Source organism: Anomaloglossus baeobatrachus, chromosome 4 (genome assembly GCF_048569485.1).
Source record: "Anomaloglossus baeobatrachus isolate aAnoBae1 chromosome 4, aAnoBae1.hap1, whole genome shotgun sequence".
Lineage (NCBI taxonomy): Eukaryota > Metazoa > Chordata > Amphibia > Anura > Aromobatidae > Anomaloglossus > Anomaloglossus baeobatrachus.
The window spans coordinates 418930181-418955647 of NC_134356.1; the positions used below are offsets into that span (position 1 = coordinate 418930181).

The following is a 25467-nucleotide window of genomic DNA, read 5'->3' on the forward strand; positions in this document are numbered from 1 at the left end:
ACGAACCGCCCCCTTAGGAAGGAGGCGGTTCGCCAGTCACAGCGACGTCGCATGGAAGGTAAGTTCGTGTGACGGGTCCGGTCGATGTTGTGCAACACGGGCAGTGATTTGCCCGTGTCACACAACCGATGAGGGCGGGTATACACGCTGGCGATATCGGTACCGATATCGCAGTGTGTAAAGTAGCCTTTACATAGCGCATCGAATATTCGCAAATAGTCGAATAGCAGCGAGGTATTCAGAAAATATTCGCGAAGCCGAATAATCAAAGTATTCAATCATCCCTAATAATAACCTGTACTTCAGCATCAAAGTGGTTACAGTCTATTTGTTCAGTTAATTCTTGCAAGGTTACTTAATTTTTTAATCTCATATTTGTTTCCTAAAGAGATATCTTCAAGAAATTCTAGAGTGTAAAAACAACATTTCAGGCCATGTTCCATCTGTGGACACATTACCCCTGATTTATGGAAGTGTTTACACCAGAAAACTTGTGTAAAACTCTTTAAAATTCGCTAACCTTTTGTGCAACGCAGAGCTGTGTAAAAATGTTGCACTTTTGGCCATTTTCACGCCAGTTTTGGTTAGCTCCACCAAAGTGGGGGGAGCATGGGAAGGATGGGGGAACGTGGCTGGCAAATTCATGACCAGAAGTGGCATACCTTAAACCATACATCTACACCAGGCAATGACTGGAGTAATATTTCTAGCAAGGATCCACCGCACCTGATTAATTTATGTGGCAGGCACCGCTTAATGAATCAGTGTGTCTTACTCCACCCCTTCAATAAGACTGTCTTGTACAATGCCAGCCATGATGAATCGGATCCATTGGGTGTTTTCTGAGGTGCTTGCACCAAAATACACAATAGCAATCTGCTTTGTTTTACGTATTTGCGGTGTGGACTTAACAAAGTGTTTTTGTAATATCTTTTATTCAGGGCAGAAATACTGCAATTCTACACTTAAAAATGCAATTGTAACATTATGGACATTTCTTCAAGCTCCTCATAGAAGTCTTAAGGCCACGTCACATGCAGCGACGTATCTAAAGATATATCGCCGGGGTCACGGATTCCGTGACGCACATCCGGCATCATTAGCGACGTTGTTGCGTGTGACACGCACGAACGACCGTTAACGATGCAAAATACTCACCAAATCGTCCATCATTGACACGTCGTTCCTTTTTAAAAAATCTTTGATTGTTGAGCACACAGGTTGTTCGTCGTTCCCGAGGCAGCACACATCGCTACGTGTGACACCTCGGGAACGACGAACTGCAGCTTACCTGCGGCCGCCGGCAATGAGGAAGGAAGGAGGTGGGCGGGATATTACGTCCCGCTCATCTCTGCCCCTCCGCTTCCATTGGGTGGCTGCTTAGGGACGCCGCTGTGACGCCGCACGAACCGCCCTCTTAGAAAGGAGGTGGTTTGCCGGCAACAGCAACGTTGCTAGGCAGGTAAGTCCCGTGTGACGGCTCTGAACGATATTGTGCCCGTGACGCACAAACGAAGGGGGCGGGTGCTTGCACCAGCGATATCGCTAGCGATATCGCTGCGTGTAACACCCCCTTTAGGGAATAAACAAAAATATGATCAGTTCTGCAGAATCTTTAAATACACAGTGGGTAAAATTTCTCATGAAATCCCATCCACTTTTCTTGATCTATTAAAAGCAGATTTTCGACACAAAAAGCAGTGACAAAACTGCAGCATTTATGTAAGGGGTGGACGGACCCCTGGTAAAGGAGAAGCAGTTTCCCCCCTGAAGATGCCCCACACTGGAGTAGCAAGTGATGTAATGTTGTTTAATACTTGTAGTAGTATTGGTGTCCCCATTAGCTGGCAGGGTAAAACAGTGTCCCTATGGGAACAGAGACAGGAGAAGGAGGAGCAAGGCAGTCTAGGGGGAGGCAGGGCCGTATTTGCCATTAGGCACTTGAGGGCACGTGCCTAGGGCGGCGCCTTCCAGGGGGGCGGCGCCCAAACCAAAATTTAAAAAAAAAAAAAAAAAAAAAAAATTTTTTTTTAAATCTTCCTCCCTCCCTCCTCCAAACTCTTTATTAAATCCGGGGCCTTTTTGGAGGAGGGAGGGAGCGCACAGTCATTTATAGTCGCGTCTATAACACGCGACTATAAATGACACTGTGAGCGTGCCGGCACTTCCGGGGTCAGAGGAGCTGTAATCAGCTCCCCGCCCCGACGTGCTGCCGTGCGCTCACTGTGCAGAGGTCACAGGAGCGTGAGGCCGCGCAGAGGAGGACGGGAGCCGCCGCCGGAGATGGAGCCGCCGCCGGAGATGGAGCCGCCGCCGGAGATGGAGCCGCCGAGCAAGATGTCAGATGCCGCCGCCGCCACCGCCACCGCCACCGCCACCGCCACCGTGGAGAACGGGAGATGCAGCCTGGAGCAGGTAAGCGCTTTACAGCCGAAGACAGCGCCGAACAAGCAACCCGGGGGGGGGCGCAACATGGAGGATGGGGGGATGGAACATGATATGGGGGCGCAACATGGAGGATGGGGGGGATGGAACATGATATGGGGGCGCAACATGGAGGATGGGGGGGATGGAACATGATATGGGGGCGCAACATGGAGGATGGGGGGGATGGAACATGATATGGGGGCGCAACATGGAGGATGGGGGGGATGGAACATGATATGGGGGCGCAACATGGAGGATGGGGGGGATGGAACATGATATGGGGGCGCAACATGGAGGATGGGGGGATGGAACATGATATGGGGGCGCAACATGGAGGATGGGGGGGATGGAACATGATATGGGGGCGCAACATGAAGGATGGGGGGATGGAACATGATATGGGGGCGCAACATGGAGGATGGGGGGATGGAACATGATATGGGGGCGCAACATGGAGGATGGGGGGATGGAACATGATATGGGGGCGCAACATGGAGGATGGGGGGATGGAACATGATATGGGGGCGCAACATGGAGGATGGGGGGATGGAACATGATATGGGGGCGCAACATGGAGGATGGGGGGGGATGGAACATGATATGGGGGCGCAACATGGAGGATGGGGGGGGATGGAACATGATATGGGGGCGCAACATGGAGGATGGGGGGGGATGCAGCATGATGTGGGGGCGCAACATGGAGGATGGGGGGGGATGCAGCATGATGTGGGGGCGCAACATGGAGGATGGGGGGGATGCAGCATGATGTGGGGGCGCAACATGGAGGATGGGGGGGATGCAGCATGATGTGGGGGCGCAACATGGAGGATGGGGGGGATGCAGCATGATGTGGGGGCGCAACATGGAGGATGGGGGGGATGCAGCATGATGTGGGGGCGCAACATGGAGGATGGGGGGGATGCCGCATGATGTGGGGGTGCAACATGGAGGCTTGGGAGGGATGCCGCATGATGTGGGGGCGCAACATGGGGGATGGAACATGATGTGGGGGCGCAGCGTGGAGGATGGGGGGGATGCCGCATGATGTGGGGGCGCAACATGGAGGATGTGGGGGCGCAACATGGAGGCTGGGGGGGATGCCGCATGATGTGGGGGTGCAACATGGAGGCTGGGGGGATGCCGCATGATGTGGGGGCGCAACATGGGGGATGGAACATGATGTGGGGGCGCAGCGTGGAGGATGGGGGGGATGCCGCATGATGTGGGGGCGCAACATGGAGGATGTGGGGGCGCAACATGGGGATGGAGCATGATGTGGGGGTGCAGCATGGGGGATGGAGCAGAATGGGAAAATGAGGGAGGGTGGTGGACAGTATAGCAAATGGGAGTTACAGTATGGAGAATGAGAGGCATGGTATGGAGAATGGGGTAGCACGGGGGGAGGCATGGTATGGAGAATGGGAAAGCATGGGGGGTACTCTGTATGGAAGGGGAACCATGGTGGGCTTGGTATGGAGGGGGCTTGATATGGAGAAGGGGCAGCATGGGGAGCGCTCAGTTAGGAGCCTGGAAGGGCTGGGTATACATAATGCGAAGCATAAGGTTTATTATAGAGTGGGGACATCATGAGGGGGACAGTGAAGTGGGGGCTGCATGGAGAGGTGGGGACAGTGAAGGTCATAGTTCATAAGTGAGGAAGGTCTGGAGGGTATAATTCAGTGGTGAGGACAGTGGGGATTTCATGTGAGGGGGCAGTGTAGTGGGAATGTTATAGGAGAGAATGTGGAGGCTGTATACTGTAAGTGACACGGTGTGGGGTCATTCTTTGTGCTGTGAGCTCAGTGATGGGCAATTACTTATTCTTGGGCACAGCCTTGGGCTTACTTAGGGTGGTTACTCTTTAGTGAGAATTATGAGTCTGTCACCAGGTTTTTGCCACCTAATTTGAGAGCAGCATAATGTAGGGGCAGAGATCCTGATTCCAGTGTTGTCACTTACTGGGCTGCTTAATGTAGTTTTGATAACATCACTGTTTAATCAGCAGTAGTTATCATTACAGGACTACTTGGTGTGCTGCAGGTAGTCCAGCATATTCATGAGCTCTGTATAACTGCGAGATCTGCAGCAGAGAAAACGACAGCAAACAGCTCAGTAAGTGACACATCGCTGGAATCAGGGGCTCTGTCTCTACATTATGCTGCTCTCAGATGGGGGAGCAAAACCTGGTGACAGATTCCCTATACGGGCACCATTGCAGTATGTGCTGCAGCAGACCAGACAAGAGGGGAGTCTTGGGAGACGCAGGACAATGTGTTGCTAAGAGCGATGACATTTTACTTTTACTCCCAAAATGGCAATTAATCTGCATACACATTTATACAGGGGACGTCGCTCTGGCATGTACAGTTTTACCTTACCTCTGTCCCCCCCTGGTGCGGCCGATGTCTTGGTGCAGATGTGCACCGTCCTATTTGCATATTAAAGACAGTCCCTCGTCCTTAGGTGAGTCAGTGCTGTTTAAAATCACTTAGCATTTCTGCACGTGTCCTGACACTGGAGGGGCAGAGTAGCACTCCAAGTGTCAGTGTGGGTGCGCCTGCAATGTGACTGCAGTGTCCGCGTGGGTGCACCTGCAATGTGACTGCAGTGTCCGCATGGGTGCGCCTGCAATGTGACTGCAGTGTCCGCGTGGGTGCGCCTGCAATGTGACTGCAGTGTCCGCGTGGGTGCGCCTGCAATGTGACTGCAGTGTCTGCGTGGGTGCGCCTGCAATGTGACTGCAGTGTCTGCGTGGGTGCGCCTGCAATGTGACTGCAGTGTCTGCGTGGGTGCGCCTGCATTGTGACTGCAGTGTCTGCGTGGGTGCGCCTGCAATGTGACTGCAGTGTCTGCGTGGGTGCGCCTGCAATGTGACTGCAGTGTCTGCGTGGGTGCGCCTGCAATGTGACTGCAGTGTCTGCGTGGGTGCGCCTGCAATGTGACTGCAGTGTCTGCGTGGGTGCGCCTGCAATGTGACTGCAGTGTCTGCGTGGGTGCGCCTGCAATGTGACTGCAGTGTCTGCGTGGGTGCGCCTGCAATGTGACTGCAGTGTCTGCGTGGGTGCGCCTGCAATGTGACTGCAGTGTCTGCGTGGGTGCGCCTGCAATGTGACTGCAGTGTCTGCGTGGGTGCGCCTGCAATGTGACTGCAGTGTCTGCGTGGGTGCGCCTGCAATGTGACTGCAGTGTCTGCGTGGGTGCGCCTGCAATGTGACTGCAGTGTCTGCGTGGGTGCGCCTGCAATGTGACTGCAGTGTCTGCGTGGGTGCGCCTGCAATGTGACTGCAGTGTCTGCGTGGGTGCGCCTGCAATGTGACTGCAGTGTCTGCGTGGGTGCGCCTGCAATATGACTGCAGTGTCTGCGTGGGTGCGCCTGCAATGTGACTGCAGTGTCTGCGTGGGTGCGCCTGCAATGTGACTGCAGTGTCTGCGTGGGTGCGCCTGCAATGTGACTGCAGTGTCTGCGTGGGTGCGCCTGCAATGTGACTGCAGTGTCTGCGTGGGTGTGCCTGCAATGTGACTGCAGTGTCTGCGTGGGTGCGCCTGCAATGTGACTGCAGTGTCTGCGTGGGTGCGCCTGCAATGTGACTGCAGTGTCTGCGTGGGTGCGCCTGCAATGTGACTGCAGTGTCTGCGTGGGTGCGCCTGCAATGTGACTGCAGTGTCTGCGTGGGTGCGCCTGCAATGTGACTGCAGTGTCTGCGTGGGTGCGCCTGCAATGTGACTGCAGTGTCTGCGTGGGTGCGCCTGCAATGTGACTGCAGTGTCTGCGTGGGTGCGCCTGCAATGTGACTGCAGTGTCTGCGTGGGTGCGCCTGCAATGTGACTGCAGTGTCTGCGTGGGTGCGCCTGCAATGTGACTGCAGTGTCTGCGTGGGTGCGCCTGCAATGTGACTGCAGTGTCCGCGTGGGTGCGCCTGCAATGTGACTGCAGTGTCCGCGTGGGTGCGCCTGCAATGTGACTGCAGTGTCCGCGTGGGTGCGCCTGCAATGTGACTGCAGTGTCCGCGTGGGTGCGCCTGCAATGTGACTGCAGTGGGTGCGCCTGCAGTGTGACTGCAGTGTCCGCGTGGGTGCGCCTGCAATGTGACTGCAGTGTCCGCGTGGGTGTGCATGCAATGTGATGCAGGTACGTTCTGACACCTGGTTGCTGCCTGTATTTGACTGCTGATTCAATGAGGAAGGTTGTTGAAGTGAGCAGACAGCACATCACAGCGCCGTGTCCCCCTCCTCACTGTGCTCCTCCTGTGTTGGATGCACACATGCACTGACGCTTGGAGTGTGCCGCTGTGCTCCTCCTGTGTTGGATGCACACATGCACTGACGCTTGGAGTGTGCCGCTGTGCTCCTCATGTGTTGGATGCACACATGCACTGACGCTTGGCGTGTGCCGCTGTGCTCCTCCTGTGTTGTGTGCACACCCGCACTGACGCTTGGAGTGTGCCGCAGTGTTGGGTGCGGTGCAGTCAGGAGATTTGGTGTTATGGTGCTCACTCTCACCAATGGATCACTATTAAGACACAGGCCTGGCTAGTATTTTCCTATATTAGGTGGTAATGGTGCACCCAGGCTTAGGCCGCGCAGAAATGTCCTCATTTTCATATCAAATAAATGTGGCTTTTTCAGTGAACATTAAAGGGAACCTGTTACACCCTTTTTCAATTTTAAACTGCCCCCCCCCTCTCTTGTTAGTGATGCAATGTAAATGATGCACATTTTCTGACTAACAAGACAATGGAGCAGTTTAATATTAAAGGTCGTGACCAGTTCCTTTTAAGCTGAACTCTATGGGTGGGTTTATTTCTCCACAGATCATGTCCCCCATATAAATATTTCCGTAGTCTAGGTGTCATTTTGGGGTGACAGATTCCCTTTAAGTCAGCTTAAAAATCATCTCACCTGACGAATGAAAGTTTTGCTCGTGCATCGGGTGATGGACACTGTTTAGATCAGTTTCCCATCTTTGGCTGCAGTGTTAATGCTGCTTTTAAAGGGGTTTTCTCACATTGGGATCTTACCCCCTATCCTTGGGATGGGGAATAACTTTCCAATCGCTGGGGGTCCGACTACCGTGGCCCCGAGTGTTTCCCAGAACCAGAACATGCAGACAGAATGGATTCCGGGAGTAAAATTTCATAGTCCTGTCTTCTGAGCTGTGCACTTAAAAGGTCTTTTGAGCAATTGGTGGGGGTCTAAAGTCCCACCCCATGATGCCCCTTCTCCCTACTGAGCCCACCTCTGCCCTACTAATCTCCTCAGAATTAATGGACCTAAACCTATAAGATCTCGTCCAAAAGTTAAGTCTACTGCCTGGGACTAATCAGTATTGTGGTTCTTATATGGTCCACAGTCTAATGATGGCTGGTAACAACTACCAGCATCTCCTTACCATTGTTAAGGACATACTGAGAGTTGTACGTTAATGCAATACATAGATGTATATGGGTCTAACCTGACACTGCACTTGATTGCTGTGTGAAGTTGGCATTGTATTCATGTACTGATGGTGGTTTTGGCGATGTATTGTCTTCAGGGTGGGTTTGGTGATGTTATTGTGTTTAGGGTGGTTTTGGTGATATTACTGTATTGACAGTAGTTCTGTTGATGTATTACTGTACTAACTGTGGTTTTGGTTACGTATTATAGTATGTAGTGTGGTTTTAGTTATGTATTACTGTACTGATGGTGGTTCTGGTGATAGTCATGTGGCTGTTGTAATCTTTACCTTATCAGTCTTGATCCTAAAACATAGGGTCAGCGTGCTGGACTAAAAATACAGCTATCTGCATGTCTGTCAGCCGAATAAGTAATAGACTAAAGCCCCCATACACTATAGTCTGATTTTTAGGCCGGCAGCTATCTTGCTCGGCTCTCCAATATACAGGAGCACTCATTCTGCCAAGTGTTTCTGTGTTCTTTATTAGAGCCGCTGCTGGACATCTCCGACAGCAGCTTATCATTTAGAGGATAATAGGATCTACACTCCGTAATTGGACATGCTGGATCCTTATTCCCCTGACAATCAGAATTGAGAGCCCCTGTTCACATTGGGCTATCAGCAGAACCTGTCAATATTGGCGGGTTTAGACAACTTTAGGTTAATTTGTATGGAGGTCTTAACTACTATCTGAAGGCTCTGGGCTCTATCAGGGCATGTGCACATGTCTTCTAGATGTCTGTGAACCCCCGGAATTATTCAGACACAATACACTTCAGGACAGTCATCATTTTATCCTGAAGCAAATATTTATTTTTTTTTGCTGTGGCTTCTTGGTTGTTTTTTCCAACATCTTTTAGCTACTGGATTTTACTTATTTTTTTAAATGAAGTAGTAAGCGGCATCCAAGCAGCAGGCGCCATATAATGGACCGGTCACAACTAGTAAGCGGCATCCAAGCAGCAGGCGCCATATAATGGCCGGTCACAACTAGTAAGAGGCATCCAAGCAGCAGGCGCCATATAATGGCCGGTCACAACTAGTAAGCGGCATCCAAGCAGCAGGCGCCATATAATGGACCGGTCACAACTAGTAAGCGGCATCCAAGCAGCAGGCGCCATATAATGGACCGGTCACAACTAGTAAGCGGCATCCAAGCAGCAGGCGCCATATAATGGCCGGTCACAACTAGTAACCAGCATCCAAGCAGCAGGCGCCATATAATGGCCGGTCACAACTAGTAAGCGGCGTCCAAGCAGCAGCCGCCATATAATGGCCGGTCACAACTAGTAACCAGCATCCAAGCAGCAGGCGCCATATAATGGCCGGTCACAACTAGTAAGAGGCATCCAAGCAGCAGGCGCCATATAATGGCCGGTCACAACTAGTAAGCGGCATCCAAGCAGCAGCCGCCATATAATGGCCGGTCACAACTAGTAAGCGGCATCCAAGCAGCAGGCGCCATATAATGGACCGGTCACAACTAGTAAGCGGCATCCAAGCAGAAGCCGCTATATAATGGCCGGTCACAACTAGTAAGCGGCATCCAAGCAGCAGGCGCCATATAATGGCCGGTCACAACTAGTAAGAGGCATCCAAGCAGCAGGCGCCATATAATGGCCGGTCACAACTAGTAAGCGGCATCCAAGCAGCAGGCGCCATATAATGGACCGGTCACAACTAGTAAGCGGCATCCAAGCAGCAGCCGCCATATAATGGCCGGTCACAACTAGTAAGCGGCATCCAAGCAGCAGGCGCCATATAATGGACCGGTCACAACTAGTAAGCGGCATCCAAGCAGAAGCCGCTATATAATGGCCGGTCACAACTAGTAACCGGCATCCAAGCAGCAGGCGCCATATAATGGCCGGTCACAACTAGTAAGCGGCATCCAAGCAGCAGGCGCCATATAATGGCCGGTCACAACTAGTAAGCGGCATCCAAGCAGCAGGCGCCATATAAAGGACCGGTCACTGTCAGCCGCTTCATGTCTGAGGAAACCTGACGCGCTTAAAAAAACTCCAAAGACTGAACATATGAACAGCAAGTCGTTTTACATTGCAGTGTATGAGTTCATTTCTTTAATATTTAGAGTTTGGGTTTTTTGGGCGGGTTATAGGGCGGATCTGTCTGGAAAAAAAAAAAAAAAGCTGTGTGCATATAACCGTAATCTGACTGATCAGAAGGGGGCGCCACCACTGACAGTGCCTAGGGCAGCAAAAACCCCAAATACGGCCCTGGGGGGAGGGTTAGAGGGCTCTGTTGCAGAGTGAGCGTAGTAAGAAGAGTGAGTCTGTTGGTACTGAGAGAAGAAGCAACGGGGCAGAGTGTGGGAGCGACCGTGGCAGATAGCCAAAGAGAGGAAGAGAAAAGTGCCTTGAGCTAGAACCAGCAGTGTACGGGTAAGACCCGAAGAAGCACAGCCAGAGAAGCAGAAGTTTATGGGCAAAGCCTGTAGTCGCCGGAGTATGAGCATAAGTGAAGAGAACAAGAGTAGCCGGGTAACACCTGCTGAGGAGTAATAGAAGTAGTCCCCCGGCAAGAATTGTGATTTGGAAACTGCAAGATTTGTGTACCGAGACTGTACAGAAGTTACGTGCAATAAAATGCCTTTTGGTTCACCAGATGCCTGTCTGCAGTGTTTTCCTGAGTCTGACAGCATGCCTCTGCCATCCACACTCTGCCCCACAAACAACACCCCTGTCTCAATAGTGACGGCCGGGCCGGGGGTTAGCCTGATACATGAAGCGGCCATCACAGCAAACCCCAAGGCTCCCCCGGCACATCGTTACAAGTGGCGCTGCGAGCAGGGTGAAGCCTGTCTGAAAGGAACCCCGATTCAGGAATGTGAGGAAGACCAAGTAGTGCCTAAGGCGTTGGACCAGTCACAAGATGGCGCTAAGATGGCACCGTCTTTACGAACACAGTGAGCGCGCGAAAAATTGGCGCCAAACGCAGAACACTGAGCTGGCCGGCGAAGAAAAAGAAGTGCAGAGTGCGCCGCCCAAAGAGGGGAGGTACTTGCCCCAAAATGCTGCAGAAGACTAGAGATGTGGGCGGCGTTGCAGGAAAGAAGAGGCGTCGCCTATGCTGGGTCGACCTGGTGAGTGAGGCCAGGGGTGGAGTGTATGCAAGAGCGGAAAAAGAAGGCCCGCCTCCACCTTCCCCGGCGCCATTACAGGAAGAGCCGCAGGAAGCGCCAACTCAGCAGCTGACGCTAAGTGAGATGGAGACGCAGACAAAGCAGCGAGCTGCAGCGGGCGCGCTGGTGACAACCAGCCTGGGAAGAGGACGCCCGAGGCAGAGCTTAGTAGAGGAGGCACCTACCATAATGTTACCGGCTGTGCCAGGAGGTCCGGAGCGGCCCGCAAAAGTCACATGGGTCACTTCGTGGAATGTTGTTACCGGGGAAACGACCACGGAAGTCCGAGCCACCTACAAGACTCAACTGCAGCCGGGAAGCGAGACACTGGGAGCACCCCTCCAGAGTCCGGAGGCGGCTACGTCGGTCAAGGTAGGACCTCCAGCCCCCGCAGAAGTTCCGGCCCAGAGAGAGCAGCACGCCCCAGAGTTTGAAGAAGATGAGTGGGGATTTATCTGGGAGCCGGTGAAGCCGGCGCCTCTAACCCGGCGACAGTCCCCGCCGCCTGAGATAGACCCGGTGCAAGAAAGGCTTCTGGCCGAGACCGTGGCCAGGGAAATGATGGCCGGACCCCTTAGTGAAGAATTTGACCGGCAGTGTAGCATTGGCACCGTGGTCAAGTTTAATCAGGCCGAGGGATACGGGTTCATAGAAGACGATGAGACCGGGGATCACTTCTTTTATAATCGGGTCAATCTGGACACTGAGGGGTTACCCCAACGTCTCCATACCCTGTACCCGGGGGAGAAGGTGAAGTTCCGGAGAGAAGTGGGATGCCGGGGCCTATTTGCAGTAGGGGTGACCCGGATGCCCACTGTCCAGGAGGCCGCGCAGTGGCAGCAGGAGATAGAGTGGGAAGAATGTCAGTACCGGAGGCGCATGCAGCAGAAACCGGTGCTGGCTGAAGCTTGTCGGCCAAGAAACACTCCGGCAGTGTCGCCAGAAACAGTCGCAGGACCGGTAGCCGAGCTGGCAGAAGGGGAACAGGAGAAGGGAGCACCGGCGTTATTGGCGATTCGCCAGAGCATGGTGACGCACCCGGTGGTCGTTGTTGGTAGTCCACAGCCGTCCCGTCCAGCTACCCCATCACCCCCACCGGGGGCTGAGGGGCCAAAACCGGAGACAGAGGAATCCGAGCCACAGTCCAATTATGAACCGTTTCGAAGGTTGCGCTGCTTGCCAGGCCAATCCCTCTCCGAATATGTGAGGGCCCAGCGGGCTGAATGGCTGCGCGCCTACCACCCCGCGTGAACAACAGTGACCAGAGGTGATGGACATAGATGTGTTGAGAACCGGTATTGTTAAAAACCGGTGAAGGTTTACAGTTGCAGCAACGTTGTGCAGAGACTCCTCCGTGACTGTTAAGGAATTCTTATTGTTTGTTGCTTCCTGCCTACAAAGACCGGGAGTGCTGGGAAAGCCTCCGGGCAGAAGGCCAGCTAAGACCGGGAGCGCCTGTTGAGGGCCTCCGGGCAAACATGCTACAAAGACCGGGAGCTCCCTTGGAGGGACTCCGGGCATGGAACTTGAATGCCTTTTGATGTGTTGAGTTGTGCAGATTGTGCTCTATAGTGTGGTTTTAATGTTTTACGAGATAAAGTAAGAACATTGTTTTATACCTGTGTGCATGGGGTTCTTGTCAGGTTTTGTTTTGCAGGGCCGAACCTTGCCGGGAGGCTTAGGTCAAAGAGGGGAGGAATGTAAGGGGTGGACGGACCCCTGGTAAAGGAGAAGCAGTTTCCCCCCTGAAGATGCCCCACACTGGGGTAGCAAGTGATGTAATGTTGTTTAATACTTGTAGTAGTATTGGTGTCCCCATTAGCTGGCAGGGTAAAACACTGTCCCTATGGGAACAGAGACAGGAGAAGGAGGAGCAAGGCAGTCTAGGGGGAGGGTTAGAGGGCTCTGTTGCAGAGTGAGCGTAGTAAGAAGAGTGAGTCTGTTGGTACTGAGAGAAGAAGCAACGGAGCAGAGTGTGGGAGCGACCGTGGCAGATAGCCAAAGAGAGGAAGAGAAAAGTGCCTTGAGCTAGAACCAGCAGTGTACGGGTAAGACCCGAAGAAGCACAGCCAGAGAAGCAGAAGTTTATGGGCAAAGCCTGTAGTCGCCGGAGTATGAGCATAAGTGAAGAGAACAAGAGTAGCCGGGTAACGCCTGCTGAGGAGTAATAGAAGTAGTCCCCCGGCAATAATTGTGATTTGGAAACTGCAAGATTTGTGTACCGAGACTGTACAGAAGTTACGTGCAATAAAATGCCTTTTGGTTCACCAGATGCCTGTCTGCAGTGTTTTCCTGAGTCTGACAGCATGCCTCTGCCATCCACACTCTGCCCCACAAACAACACCCCTGTCTCAATAGTGACGGCCGGGCCGGGGGTTAGCCTGATACATGAAGCGGCCATCACAGCAACCCCCAAGGCTCCCCCGGCACACCGTTACATTTACACTGCATAGGGACATGGCTGCACACTCGTGCAGTGCAATATATAAAGTTACTGCGGCGGCCTGGAGGTTACTGGTGAGCTGATCTGATGATTACACTCTATAGGAACAGGCAAACATCCATAGAAGTAGAAAACTATGGCACATCCAGCGAGAATCCCAAAGGTGCTTTATTCAATTCTAACGGTGCATTAAAACAGAGGGCAGAAGATCGGATGCAGGTCTCCTGGGGACGACGGCCGTTTTCTACCTCTTGGTACCTGTTGAAGTAGACCTCCACCCGGTCCTCTGCCCGCGGTTTTAATGCACTGTTGGAATTGAATAAATCACCTTTGGGATACTCGCTGGATATGCCGTGGTTTTCTACTTCTATAGATGTTTGCAAGTTCATCTTCTCTTTGTCTACGTGCAACCGAGACCAATACAACTTAAGGACCCGGCAAGCTTACTCCTCCCTGGCACCGGAAAAAGGCGGCTATGTGCGCACGTGTGCGTAATTCATGCAGTTACGCTGCGCTTTGTAGCGCAGCGTAACTGCATGCGTCCTGCGTCCCCTGCACAGTCTATGGAGATTGTGCAGGAGCCGTGCACACGTGGCATATTAGAACGCAGCGCTTCGGCTGCTGCCCGAATCGCTGCGTTCTAAGAAGTGACATGTCACTTCTTCCGTGCGCTTTGCCGGCAGCCCCTGCTCTGTCTATGGCAGGAGCTGCAGGCAGAGCACACGTTCTCGCCGGCACCATGCGCTTCAGAACGGAGCTTTTCAGCTGCGCTCTGAAGCGCACCTTTTAGGTGCCGTGCAGAGCGCACACGTGCGCACATAGCCTTAGCAACGTAGTGCAGAACCATTTCTGTTTGCGGATTAACTCTATAGGAATAGACCTCAACCTCTTTTTTCTATTAGCTGTGTGCTCAATGCAACAGTGTTTGTCGACATATTACCAACCATCACAGACTGGACAGCATTTTCTCGGAGGGGTGCTGGGGTGACTGCAACCAGTTTTATAGCAAGGCTTTTTATTGCATGTGACAAATCCATCAGCGCAGACACACCGACTACAAGAATCTTGTGGTGATGAAAACTCCTGACCGTTGAGATACACCTGCCCCAGATACTGGCAATCTGTGGAATAATTTATAACAATTTATTTTAATTCTTATGATATTAACTTGATTTTCTGTTAATATTTAAAGCAACTTTCTTCTGAAATGTGCAGCTTTCTGCGTATATGAGCCACAGAGCATATTTGGACAACCCCTTCTCAATCCGAGTGTCTTCCCCCCATTAATATAACAACACTTATAAGAATACTCACCTCCGGTGGTGGCACCATTCCTGCAGTGTTCAAAATAGGGTCCAGCTCAATAGGATATAAATAGGTGCTCTGGAGAAAATGTCAGTAATCATAAAGGATAACTCCAGATAACAGAGGGTCAAATAGAATTTTGAATTTTTTTATTTTTTGATTTGTTGCAAAAAGGGTGCACCTAAACCTATGCAAAAAGACGATTCGGCTTCTAAGAAGCCTTCATCAGGGTATTCCGTATAAAGCGTTGAGGGTTTTAGTGGAAACAATCTGCAATGTTAGACGGTGCTCAGGGCGTCTGTGGTATGGGTAAGGTGCCCGAGAGTGCATAGATAAATCATATGCCATATTAGAAGGGGAAGGATGCAGAAGATAGAGGAGCAGTGCTCCTGTTTGTGCATCCACCGGTGTAATGTAATGTAATGGACAAAGTCCCAGCCAATGGTGGCAGTGATAGCGGCCGCTTTCCCTGCAGTGTTGGCACTTGCTCTCCTGGGGCTCACGTGACATTATTACGTCACACAGGTCCTGCACCCAATCAGCACCGGCTTCGCTCTCCATGCATTCAGACGAATCGAACATCAAGAGGAAGTCAGATCTGTGGCTGGATGCTCACTTCCTCTTGATGTTTGATACGTCCGAAGGTGGTGAGAGTAAAACCAGAGTTGACTGGCGTGCAGGGATTGAGTGACCTAACAACTTCACTTGAGCCCCAGGAGAGCGAGTGTCGGCACCGCTGTAATGGCGCCTTGACCGGAGGTGAGTGTAAAAGCCCCGTCACACACAACGAGATCGCTAACGAAATTGTTGTTGCGTCACAGTTTCCGTGATGTTTCTGTGACACAGCAGCAATCTCGTCATGTGTGACACCTACCAGCGATCAGGCCCCTGCTGTGAGATCGCTAGTCGTTGCTGAAGGGTCCGGACCATTTTCTTCAAAGGTGATGTCCTGCTGGGCAGGACACATCGCTGTGTTTGACACCTAACAATGACCTCCTATACAGGCCGCTCATCGTTATACAGGTCGCTCATCGTTACTGCATCGTTGGTTAGATCTGACTGTGTAACATCTCACCAGCGACCTCCCAGCGACTTACCAGCGATCCTTATCAGGTCGCATCGTTTTCGGGATCGCTGGTAAGTCGTTAAATGTGACGGGGGCTTTAGTGTGTTTATTTTAACACAGGGCAAACAGTCAGATTGAGAAAGGGTTGTCGGAGTAGTGGATAATATCTTTAAAGGGACATACATTGCTTATCTAAAAATATTTACAAATGAATTAAGGACCCGTATCTTTTGGATATTTAGGCTGCATTCTGTGGATATACCATAAATGTCTGAGATAGGACAACCCCTTTAAATTCAATCAAAGACAGTTTTGAATTATTCACCTTGACACTCTTTGCAGCATGGACCAGCAGCCGGATAAGGACAGTTCAGTACAGGACAAGTTTTAGGCTCACAATTCACACTACCTTCCCAGCAAACACACACTGAGCAGGGATCTGATGGTTGTGCAAACTGTTCTCCATTAGCAAGTTCTTTTCCAGACAGAAGACAGCCTGAAAATAAATTACAAAAAAAATATATATATGAAAAAAATATCTACATTAAAATCTTCGGCTATAGCAGTCTCTAGTTCAAAATGTAGTAATTCTGGAACTTCTTTTTTCTTACATTTATTATATTTCTTCACTTTTATACTAATTTTGTACAGATAAATGTATTTCTTTAGTTATTGTTTCTACATATTATGGATACAGGGTGGAAATATTTTCTCATCTTTTCTGTCAGAGAGGTTAGTTGTACAAGTAATTAAAGGAAATATGTCACCTGGTTTTTAATAACTCATCTGAGCAGGAAAATAGACCCTGATTCCAAGGACGCATCACTTAGTTTACTGAGTGCAGCATTTGTGATATAATTACAATGTAGCAGAGCTCAGAAAGCTAATACCGCCCACTTCACTACTCTATATGTACATTGCATATTGACAGTGAGCTGCTTATTAGAGTAGGGGACATGGTTGGACGACTGTCAAAATACAGCTAGTCACAGCAATGATAATATCCTGGTGATAAAACCTTCACTGTTTAACTGTAATTAAACTACAGCATGCAGCTTAATAACAAACACATCGTTGAAATCTGTGTTGCAGCCCCTATTTCCTGCTGTATTCAGATTACATAGCAAATACCTGCTGACAGATTCCCTTGAAGGGAAATATACTTCGATATGCAGGTCTGTCATTACCTTAGCTTTTAAAGGGATCTGTCAGCACAAAATAATTGTTCTAACCCAGCACAAGGGTGTGGTTCATCTTTTGCATTGTTGAGTTGTTCAGTGCCCCTTCACATCTACTTGTTTTCCATCTACCTCTGCCCTTTTGTGGCTCCTGTAAAGCCAGAGCTGTCAGTCATGGCAGAGTTGGGTGGAGATGAACGGGAAACAAAAAAGTGGGATGGTACACTGAATTGTTTTGCCTCCCCAATGGTGCACCAGACACTTGTGCTTGGTTTGCACAGTCATCTGCGCTTACAGACTCCCTTTCATCTTTTCTGCACACAGAAAATACAAATTATCATTGTCTGAATAGGAAATTACCATCACAGGATCTGCAACAGTCTCCTTTAAGCGGGTGGGTGCAAGCTATAGGGGCACATGGCTTCCGCTGGCAAGTAATTGTGCCGTTGTTACATATACAGTCACGACATTTGTCAGATGGATCATAGAATCGTTGCATGTGTCTGTAAGTAATTCCAGAGTAAGGGCAGTCAGCTGGTGGTACTGTGAAGACAAAAAAAACGGATTTTTGTGTACTCACCGTGAAATCTTTTTCTCTTAGCCATCATTGGGGGACACAGGACCATGGGTGTTATGCTGCTTATCCATAGGAGGACACTAAGTGGATGCAAAGATGTTAGCTCTTCCCCTGCAGTATACACCCCCTGGCCCAGCCTGGCTACTTCAGTTTTAGTACACAAGCAGTAGGAGAACAAGTAACAAAAAAGGTGAGTGAATACTCATAACAAAAAGGTACTGAGAGAGAAAAAACTAAGGCCCAACAGGGAGGGTGCTGTGTCCCCCAATGATGGCTAAGAGAAAACGATTTTACGGTGAGTACACAAAAATCCATTTTTCTCTGACGTCTCATTGGGGGACACAAGACCATGGGACGTCCTAAAGCAGTTCCTGGGTAGGTAAACAATAAACAATGCAACCCAAGGACTAGGAACCAATCCCAGATAGCCAGGAGCGCCTACTGAGATAGGTGCTCCACTGTCGTTTGCAGAATTTTCCAACCTAGGTTCGCCTCATCCGAAGCCTGGGTATGGACTCGGTAATGCAGGCTAGACCAGGTCGCAGCCTTACACCCCTGTTCCACTGAAGCCTAATGCCTAATGGCCCAAGAGGCGCCAACTGCTCACGGGGAATGAGTCCGCAGCCCACTAGGAATGGGCTTGAGTTGCAAGTGGTAGACTTCCTGGATCGCAGAGCGAATCCAGCAAGCCAGCGTTGCCTATGAAGCTGCCTGTCCTCTCTTAGGCCTTTCAGGAATGACGAACAAGGAATCCATGTTCCTAAAGGGGCTGTACTGGATACGCAATATCTGAGAGACTTCACAAGGTCTAGCGAATGTGGAGACCTTTCCACCCTATGGACTGGGTGTGGACAAAAGGAAGGCAGAACTGTGTCCTCGTTCAAATGAAAAGGGGAAGTAACCTTCGGAAGAAAATCCGGAAGGGGGGGGTAGAACCACCTTGTCCTGATGAAAGATCAGAAAGGGTTCGCGGCAAGAGAGTGCTGCCAGTTTTGAAACTTGTCTGATGGACGTAATCGCCACTAGGAATGGTACCTTCCAGGAGTGAAGAGCAAGAGAAGATTCCTTAGGAGGTTCAAAGGGGGACCTCTGGAGACCGTCCAGAACGAGATTGAGGTCCCATGGGTCCAGCGACCATTTGTACGGTGGGACTAGACGGGAAACGCCCTGGAGGAAGGTCTTGACTTGCGAATTGCAAGCTAGACGGCATTGATAGAATAATAAGAGAGATGAAACCTGCCCCTTAAGGGAGCTGAGGGCCAACCCCTTTTGCAACCTGACTGCAAAAAATCAAGAATTCTGGGGATCGTCAGAGGCATAGGTTGGACATTAGATTCCCTGCACCGGGAAAGGAAAGTTTTCCACGTACAGTGGTATATACGGGATGCATGCCGGCTTTCGGGCACTGATCATGGTGGAGATGACTGTGGGAGAGAATCTCGCTCTTGTTAAAGTTCAGGTCTCAATGGCCAGGCCGTCAGCTTCAGGGCTCTGGAGTTCTGATGGGAAATGGGCCCTTGGGTCAGCAGTTCTGGGATGCTTAAGAGGCGCCATGAGCATCTGTACTCATTCGGCGTAGCAGGCGCGCCTGGGCCAGGCCGGTGCTATTAGTATCACCGGGACTCCTTCTGCCTTAATCTTCCCGATTACTCATGGCAGCAGGGGCAGAGGCGAAAAACATGTAAGGTAGACGGAAGCAACTTCAGGAGGAGACTAGAGCATCCGCGCTGATGGACTGTGGATCACGTGACCTGGCTAAGAACGCGGGTACCTTTGCGTTCAACCTTGAGGCTATTAGACCCACGTCTGGCATACCCCAGCGGGTGCAGATGTGTGGGAAGACTTCTGGGTGGAGAAGCCACTCTCCGGCGGCCAGGCCTTGGCGACTTAGAAGGTCCACCGCCCAGTTCTATACTCCCGGTAAGTGTACCGTTGAAACCACAGACCCCATCGATTTGGCCCAGGTGAGGATCCTGAGGACCTTGAGATAAGCTGTCTTGCTGCTGGTACCTCCCTGCCGATTTACATAGGCCACAGCTGTTGTATTGTCCAATTGGACCCGAATCAGATGTCCTGCTAGCAGATGGAGGAACGACCTGAGCACGAGAAAGATTGCGCTGATTTTCAGGATGATTTCTGGGAAGGAAAGACTCCTGGGGCGTCCAACATCCCCAAGCAGTGTGGAGCCAGTACGTTGCTCCCCAGCCTAAGAGGCTGGTGTCCGTGGTCAGGAGTATCCAGTCCACTTGGGAGAGAAAATCTTTCTCTCAGTATGGAAGAGGGCCGAAGCCACCAGCAAAGCACATACCTGACTGAAGGTGTCAGTTGAAATGTTCGTCCAGGGAAAAGGGGCTCTTGTCCCAGGCAGCTAGAAGCACAAGCTGCAGTGGGCGGTGGTGTGGCTAAGCGAGCGGCACTGCCTCTATAGCCGCCGCTATCCTACCTAGCACTCTCATACTGAATCGTATGGAGCGAGAGGAGTACATAGAAGGCAGTGTACCGCTTCTTGTAGAGCGGTCGCCTTGTTTTGAGGGAGAAATATCAAGCCCTGAAGGGTGTCCAGGAACATGCCCAGGGAGGTGATGGATTTTGACGGGACCGGGGATGATTTGACTCGAGTCAGAAGCCACCCTAAGTGGGGTAGGGTGCCCACAGAGATCTGCACGCTTATTGAGCCCTTGATGAGGAGGTCATCCAAGCAAGGCAGAACAGCCACTCTCCTGGCGTGAAGGGCACTCATGGCAGCCAACATGACCTTGGTGAAGACCCTTGGTGCTGTGGCAGGGCCGAGGGTAGGGCTGCAAATGTAAAAAGAAGTCCTGAACCACGAAGCAGAGGAACTTTTGGTGAGCTGGGGCGATGGGTATGTGCAGGTACGCGTCCCTGATAGCTATGGAGGCAAGAAATTCTCCTTCGACCATAGAGGTAATAATGGACCCTAGGAACTCCATTCTGAATCTCCTTACGTGCACATGTTTGCTCAGGTGTTAGAGGTCCAGGATGAGTTGAACTGACCCGTCCTTTTTGGGGGATCACAAAGAGGTTGGAATAGAAGGCCTTGAACCTCTCGCCATCTGGAACAGGTACTATCACCCCCACCGTTTGGAGGGAGTGGATTGCTGAGGAGAAGGCCTCGCGGTGTTTTGGAGCCTTTGGGGGGTTTGAGAGAAAAGACCGACCCGGGGATCGGGTCCGCAATTCAATGTGGTAACCGGGAGTCACAAGGTCTCGCACCCATTTGCGGTCAGAGGCGGCAGCTCAGATGGAGGAGGACGAGACTCCTCGGTCTTTGTATAGACTGGCAGGACGAGGTGGACTTGGGGAGGGCTGAGAAGGTCAGGCCCTGCGTGTCTAGTAAAAAACGTCCTGGGCTAGAGTTGAGGGAGGGAGGTACTCTTTTCCTCCCGTGGTGTCAGAAAAAAAGAGCCTGTCCAGACGATCGCCAAACCATCGGTCTGGAAAGGAGAACTGTGAGACGCTTCTTAGGGACCGAGTCAGCTCTCAGTTATCGGAACCAGAGGGCCTTACGGATGGCTATGGTATTCGAGGCGGCAAAAACTGCGTAGGTAGCAGCGTCGAGGGAGGCCTGCATGAGGTACTCTGCCGCCGCAGGGATCCATCAAGTTAATGACAGGAGGGTCTTTCAGGCAGGCGGGAGGCCGGGGAAGGGGGGAGGGGGTAAACTGAGGGCGGATCGGCCCAGCCCTTAGAGACAGCTAAGCCAAGGGGGGACTGGGACTTCATGCGTTTACGGATACTGAAGCGCTGGCAAAAACATTTTTTTTTTAGGTTTCTTCAACTTTTAAAGGAGACCGCATGGTCAGTGGTAGTGGATGGGAGATCTTCCACATGCAGGGTTTGGTTGATTGCTGCAATAAGGGAGTCCATCGCAGCTTGATCGCTCGGGGAGGTTGAAACCAATGAACCATCCTGGTACAAACATCATTCCTCTTCCGCCGGCTCCTCAGAGACCGCAGAACATGTGGGAGAACCCCATCTGTGTACCCCCAAGGGAGAACCATGGGGGTCATGCCCTTTTTCTGATCTGCAACCGGTGAAGCAGAGGGCTGATTCTTATCAGAAGGAACCTCTATAGAGGCGTCATCAGGCTGCGTTCTGTCCAGGGGCCCCAAGGGGTGTGAGGACGATGTTGCATAGCCAGCACCGGGTTCTGGGAACTGTGCCCATTCCCATAGGCTCTGGGCTGGCAGCGGTTGCTGCGATGACGGGGGGGAGCTACAGTGGCACTGGACTCACAGAAGGAAGAGGTGCTATCAACCCCTGGTAGCTCAGCGTGGCAGGTAGTGCAGGCTGAATAATAGCTGTACATTAGAAATCTTATAGCTGTTGCTGTAGTTGTGCAGGGCATAAAACATGTGACTGCAGCCCCTGGCTGATGAGCTACAAACTCTGATTGTAACGAGGGAGCAATGCTCTGCAGAGCTAATGTGAGAAAACAAGTGAGAATATAACTCACCCACAACGCTGATGGCCCCTCCCCCCTCCTCCTCCTCCTGTGTCCCAGTTGCTCTGGGAAGGAGGAAGCCAGCTCTGAGAGACGCCCACAGGCTCTGATCACAACGAGAGGGAGCGATGCACTGCAGAGCTCCTGTGTGAGGAGAGCTGCGCACACTTTTGTGAGGGGGCGTGGCTTATCACGTGTCAGAGGGGGCGGGGCTTAGCTCCACAAGAACGCAGATATGAGAAAATATAATAAAATGGTGGGAAGGGACTCCCCTTCCCCCCTCCAGCCCTGCACAACAATGGTGGACAGAGAAAAAACAACTCTATAAGTGTACTGCAGCTGCGGGTGCACTGAGTCCTGGGAGCTCTCCCCCTCCCCCCGCCACCGGTGGAATGCTTTGCAGGAATCTGCAATCAGCCCATGAGAATCCAGTCAGGGAGGATTCCTCAGCACCAATTCCTGTCAGGGAGGATCTCACCTCAGGTCCAATTCCTGTCAGGGAGGATCTCACCTCAGATCCAATTCCTGTCAGGGAGGATTCCTGTCAGGGAGGATCTCCCTCAGCTCCAGTGTGGAGATTCTGACGCCTGCTGTGCCTGGTCACACTTGGTGCAGAGCGTGTATCAACTCAGGACCTGCCAGAGGGACTGAGGAAGTTTGTCATCTGCTCTAGGCTCTGGAAAATCGGTACCATGAGACCCGTCATCCAGTGAGTAAAGGGTGCTTTACACGCTGCGACATCGCTAGCGATTGCTAGCAATGTCGCGAGTGATAGCACCCGCCCCCTCTTTCGTGCGACATTTGGTGCTCGCTGCCGTAGCGAACATTATCGCTACGGCAGCGTCACACGCACATACCTTGTCAGCGACGTCGCAGTGACCGCCGAACAATCCCTTTTTCAAGGGGGAGGTGCGTTTGGCGTCATAGCGACGTCACTGAGCGACCGCCCAATAGAAGCGGAGGGGCGGAGATGAGCAAGACATAACATCCCGCCCACCTCCTTCCTTCCTCATTACCGGTGGACGCAGGTAAGGAGATGTTCGTCGTTCCTGCGGTGTCACACATAGCGATGTGTGATGCCGCAGGAACGACGAACAACATCGTACCTGTGGCAGCAGTGATATTAAGGAAAGGAGCGATGTGTCAACGTTCACCATTTTTGAACGATTTTGAGATCGTTGATCGTCGCTCCTTGGTGTCACACGCTGCGATGTCGCTACCGGCGCCGGATGTGCGTCACTAACGATGTGACTCCGACGATATATCGGTAGCGATGTTGCAGCATGTAAAGCAGCCTTAACAGCCCAGGATCCAGTGTCGCAGGAGGGGGTACAGGGAGGCGACACTCTGCGTTCCCGCCTGTTCATGGTTTTGGGAAATCGGTCCCCGAAGGAAACCGTCACCCTCTAAAAACAAAAAATTCTTGCTGCAGTAGTCTGCAGAGATGTGCCTCCTATAGACAGTAAGCTAAAACTGAAGTAGCCTGGCTGGGCCAGGGGGTGTATACTGCAGGGGAGGAGTTAACATCTTTGCATCTACTTAGTGTCCTCCTATGAATAAGCAGCATAACACCCATGGTCCTGTGTCCCCCAATGAGGCGTCAGAGAAAACAAGAAATTATGTTAAAATATACAAAATACTACCGATTCTAATACCCTAAAAATTGATAGGAATTTTTTAATTTTAATATATATCTCAGATAAACTGTTGCATTGCAGCAAGTAAATTTGTTAATATGTATGATATATAATATTTATATAAAAGGAAGTATCCTGTTGAATGTAAGACCATATCTTTATAGCTGTCCTGTTTATGACCTTATTCCATATCCTTTCTTACCTGGGCACTGAGGACAGCACTCTCCTTGGACTGGGAATGGCTCAGCACAGACAACAGGCGGGCATCGCTTTGTAAGGCATTGCACATTACCATTCTGCAGAAATATGCACAAATGAAAAAAGGACTTAAATACAGACACAGTGAACAAGCAAAAGTTACAACCAACCAAGCAACTGTGCTTTCAAATCATGCAAATAGGGTACACTAGTTAGGCCCTAGATTTAATTTTATTGTATTCACTTGGTTCATGTATATCTTCTGCTCCATATATATATATATATATCTATATATATATATATATGTATATATATATATATATATATATATATATATATATATGTATGTATATATGTATATATGTATATATATACACACTAGCTGTACTACCCAGCTTCGCCCGGGTTAATAACTGTTGTTAAACAAAAATGTATTCTGCACACAAAGAACACAAAACAAATAGATAGAAATGTAATTATTAAAAACCCTAGACTAAGCTAATAGAAGTATTTTTTCGCTTTATAAGACGCACCTGATTATAAGACGCACCCCCAAATTTGGTGAAGGAAAGAGATTTATTTTTTTTTTAATGTTAAATGGGTCCATCTTATAATGCCAGTGTCCCTTCTAACAAATCATTAGGGTATATGTCCCTCATAGCCCCCATCCTAAAATTAGCCCCATTAATCTGGATATGGCCCCCTTATATTGAATATAGCCCCCTTGTGCTGGCACACGTCCCCCAGTGATGCCACATGTCCCCCATTGATGGCACACGTCCCCTATTTATGGCACATGTCCCCCTGTGCTGGCACGCGTCCCCTATTGCTGTCAGCCTGGCACAAGTCTCCTACTGCTGGCACACGTCTCCTACAGCTGGCACAGGTCTCCTATGGATGGCATACAACTCCTACAGCTGGCACAGGTCTCCTATGGATGGCACGCGTCCCCCTGTGCTGCCTATGGCCCCCTATGGATGGCACATGTCCCCCTGTGCTGCCCATGGCCCCCTATGGATGGTACACGTCCCTCTGTGCTTCCTATGGCCCCCTATGGATTACACATGTTCCCCTGTGCTGCCTATAGCCCCCTATGGATTGCACACGTTCCCCTGTGCTGCCTATGGCCCCCTATGGATTGCACACGTTCCCCTGTGCTGCCTATGGCCACCTATGGATTGCACAGGTTCCCCTGTGCTGCCTATGGCCTCCTATGGATTGCACACATTCCCCTGTGCTGCCTATGACCTCCTATGGATTGCACACATTCCCCTGTACTGCCTATGGCCCCCTATGGATTGCACACGTTCCCCTGTGCTGCCTATGGCCCCCTATGGATTGCACACGTCCCCCTGTGTTAGATATCGCCCCCATGCTGCTGCCCATAGTAAAATAAAACACTCTTTCCTTACCTTTTCAGCGCTGTCCTCCCGGTGTCTCCCTCCGTGCTACTGCTCCTCCACTTCCTGGTTCTCGGTGCCGGTCATGTGATCGGCACAGCAGAGTGATATCATCTCTGCGTGCCTGATCACAGTGGAAGCAAGGACACCGGGGAGAAATGCTGGAGGGGTAAGTAAAGCTTTTTTATTTTA

The 25467-nt window shown here is 51.0% G+C and overlaps 1 protein-coding gene across 1 annotated transcript in view; it reads right to left on the minus strand.

Annotated features, from left to right (window-relative positions):
• KCP (kielin cysteine rich BMP regulator) overlaps positions 1-25467 on the minus strand; it is a 338287-nt gene that overhangs the window by 84380 nt on the left and 228440 nt on the right. The window contains exons 29-32 of the mRNA XM_075345388.1: positions 23880-23973; positions 17359-17541; positions 16146-16316; positions 14394-14570 (exon numbers count right to left, since the gene is read on the minus strand). Coding sequence (XP_075201503.1) covers positions 14394-14570; positions 16146-16316; positions 17359-17541; positions 23880-23973 — 625 coding nt within the window. The remainder of the gene's footprint in view (positions 1-14393; positions 14571-16145; positions 16317-17358; positions 17542-23879; positions 23974-25467) is intronic.